General features: G+C 26.6%; 1 protein-coding gene across 1 annotated transcript; it reads left to right on the top strand.

Moving 5' to 3' along the window:
* Positions 1–2,439: 2,439 nt before the first annotated feature.
* Positions 2,440–2,904, top strand: Phum_PHUM220400 (beta-3 adrenergic receptor, putative; the record flags this gene model as incomplete). The annotated part of the gene is made up of 2 exons (XM_002425732.1): positions 2,440–2,471; positions 2,670–2,904. The coding sequence occupies 2 exons, from the start codon at positions 2,440–2,442 to the stop codon at positions 2,902–2,904; spliced, it is 267 nt and encodes an 88-aa protein (XP_002425777.1).
* Between the last annotated feature and the right edge of the window lie 752 nt (positions 2,905–3,656).

Raw genomic sequence — 3,656 nt, 5'->3', positions numbered from 1 at the left:
ATTTCTTTCCATCTCTCTTTCACTTTCTTTCACTCCTTCTTTTTCACCCTTTTTCCTATCTCCCTCTTCCTATCTCCCTCTTCCTCTCTCTCTCTCTCTATTTTTTTTTAAACGATTTTTTTTTCTTTTTTTTTTTTTTTTAAAGAAATAAAAGTAGGCTTAACTAACTAAGCTTTCGTGCTTAGAGTTTTCATTGCACTGAACAGAAAAAAAAAAAAAAAACTAAATAAAAAATAAAAACTTTTTTCCTTCTCTCTCTCTCTCTCTCTCTTTCTCTTCCTTTTTTTTAAATTAGCAGAAGACTTTAAAATTTAAATCCCACTAAATAACTATACACGAAATTCCCTCCCCCGCCTCTCCCCCCACGTTTCCATAAATAAAAAAAAATGATGAAGATGACAATAATAATTTTAAAAAAATTAACTGTTAATGCGTACATGCGTGAGTGCGTGCGTATACATCGTAATACGATCGATCTATCGATCGATATATCGATTATTTTATTACACACATAAATAAATTTTTATTTCGTTTGTTTGTTCGTTATTATCTCAACTTTTCGTTCTTTCGTTTGTTTGTTACGATATTAAATTTTACTTTTTTTTTCTTAACGTTTTTTTTTTTTCAAAAAAAAGGGTAAAAAAGAAGGGAAATTCAAATTAAATTCCAATTTTTTTTTTTTTCTTTTCGAAAAAAAAACAAATTTCAATTTTTTATCGTAAAAAAAAAAGGTAAAGATAAAAAAAGACAATAAGGTTTTTCTTTTGTTTTGTTTTTAACGATTAGAAGAAATTCATTTGACTTTCGTAGTAGTACAACACCTGATGCACGTTGTAAAAAAAAAAAAAAAGAAAAAAAAAAAATAATTTTTTTTTTCAACCTTTTCCTTTTTCCTTTTATTATTATTATTATTCTTTCCATGAGAGTTTCATTAAGTAAACTGTTTTCTCTCTCTCTCTCTCTCTCTCTCTCTCTTTTTTTCACCGGTAATGTAGAAAATCAAATGGATTGCAAAAATAAAAATAAAAAATAGAAAAAAACTTTACAAATATAATTTTATGTCCGTATTGTAAAAAAGTTTTTCTATTTTTTGAATCAAATCGATTTTAAACGTTTTTCTTCCCTTTAATAATAATAATGATAATGATAACAATAATGATGATGATGATGATGATAATAATAATAATACATTTTTTTTAAATTTAAAACCGGCTCGAAACAAAAAAAACAAAAAATTTTCTTTTTTTACAATCCACACGATCAATTTATTATTATATTATATACAATTATCATTATTATATTATTTTTACCGTTTGTTGTTTGTTGTTTGTTGTTGTTGCGTGACGAAAGAACAACCTAAACATTATCATAACTTAAAAATAACATTTTTATTTTTATTTTTATTTTATCGGTCGGCCATATTTTAACGATCTAATTGTTTCTGTCATTTGACCCGTAAACAAAAAAAAAAAAAAATTTTTTTTTCTCTCCCTCCCTTTAATGCATTATTAAAACGCACGATGATGATGATGATAATAATAATAATGATAAAAATATATACGTTATCATCATTTATCGATCGATCTATTATTATTATTATTATTTGAATAAAAATTTAAAAGATCGATAATAACGTAAATAAGTAAATGTATTTAAATTAAACTTTTAACCGAAATTTTCTTTCCTTCCCTCCCTCCTTCCTTTTCATTACCCGAAAATAATAATAATAATAATAAAAAATAATAAGGAATAATTCATTAATTCGTAATGAAAAAAATTTTCTTCTGCTGTATTGTAATCACACATCATTTAATGAAAATTTTATATAAATAAATAAATAAAGAAAAATTTATTTATGTTTAAATAACGATGATGATAATAATAGAAACATCTTGAAAATATTTGTTGTTCTTTTTTCATTCTCTCTCTCTCTCTCTTTTTTCATTCTCATTCAGTCGGGAAATACGATAAAGAATCTTTCTTTTATTCAATCCAAATAATCTTCTTAAAGCTTAGTCACAAAAAAAAAAAAAAAAAAAGAAAAAGAAAACTTTAAAAATTTCCTGATTTTCACAAAAGTTAAGTGACATTGATAGAAAAAAAAAAAAAAAAAAACGAAAAAGTTTATCATTATTATTATCATTTCCCTTTTTTTAAAAAAAAAAAGCAATTTAAAGAATTAAAATCGTTTGTTCGTTTGTTTGTTTGTTTGTAAAAAAAAAACTACAATACTAAATCTTTTGTCGTTGTAGTGCCATTACAAAAAAAAATAAAAAAATTGGCTTTTGTTATTACGAGAGTTTTATTTAATTTAATTTTTTTTTTTTTTTTCAAATGTTGCAGGTTTGAAAACGATTGCTGTTGTTGATGATAATAATAATAATAATAATAATGATTATTATTATTATTATTACTAATGCCATGGACTCGATTTAAAAAATGAAAAATTTAAAAAACGAAACATGGTGGTGGTACGTAGAACCGGGAATAAACGTGACTCGGATAATCAATTCGATAGTTTACGATAAAGAAAACGTCGTGGAAGAAGACGAAGAAAAAGAACGAGAAGAAGGAAGAGGAGGAGGTGGAGTAGGAGTAGGAGTAGAAGGTGGAATCAAATTGTTGATTGAAAATTTAACGGATTGGAAAAAAATAAACGATACCGGGAGTGATAATTTTTTAATTGGTGATGATTCCACGTCGGATAATTGGTGGGCAATACTCGCTCTCATACTCGTCATAGGTACGGCAACCGGAAACATACTCGTTTGTTTGGCCATAACTTGGGAAAGGAGATTGCAAAATGTCACAAATTATTTTCTAATGTCATTGGCCGTGACGGATTTAATGGTCGCCGTTTTGGTGATGCCACTCGGAATATTGACTCTCGTCAAAGGTGAGTGAATGAATCACTTTATATACTATACACTACGATAAAACAAAAGAACCGGAAATGACGTCACGGGGAAAAGCGGTTAAATTCATTGTAAACATCGAGCATAGAAAGAAAAAAAAATTTTTTTTTTTTTATTTTTGTTTTCTTACACGAACGCCCACTCATTTTTTTTTGTTATTCTTTCCTTTACGAAAAAAAAAAATTTGCACTCAGTTTCTCTCTCCCCCTCTTTCTATCTCTCTCTCTCTCTCTTTCTCTTTCTCTCCCATTTTTTTTGTTCAGAATAAAAGAATTTTTCTTTTCAATCGATCAAATCAAAAAAAAAAAAAAAATTTTTTTTTTTTTATCGAAAGCTTTTTAACGGTATTTTACCACTTTTCCATAATGTCACTTTTCTTCTTACATTTTCGATTCCGCCCCCTATTCCCTCCTTCCTCCCCATTCTTCCCCTCAAGAAAAAAAAATTTTCTTTTCTTTTCTTTTCTTTCTTTTATTAAAAAAAAAAAAAAAAAATCGTCACTTCAAATTAAATTTTTTTTTTTATTATTATTATTATTATAAAGACAATGAATGTTTTTAATAAACCGCATTGAAAACGATGTTTTTGAAATTTGGCAACGTCGGATCGCAATCGAACGGGAAAACAAAAAAAAAAAAAAATACGTTACATAACTGTATTAATCCAACCAATGAAAACTCTTTGGAATTATTTAAGGGATAAAACTGGAGAATCTGGATGGAGTCTGATCGATTCGAAACA

This window comes from Pediculus humanus, genomic scaffold, assembly GCF_000006295.1.
Source record: "Pediculus humanus corporis 1103172107574 genomic scaffold, whole genome shotgun sequence".
NCBI lineage: Eukaryota > Metazoa > Arthropoda > Insecta > Psocodea > Pediculidae > Pediculus > Pediculus humanus.
This window is presented reverse-complemented; position numbering and strand designations above follow the sequence as displayed.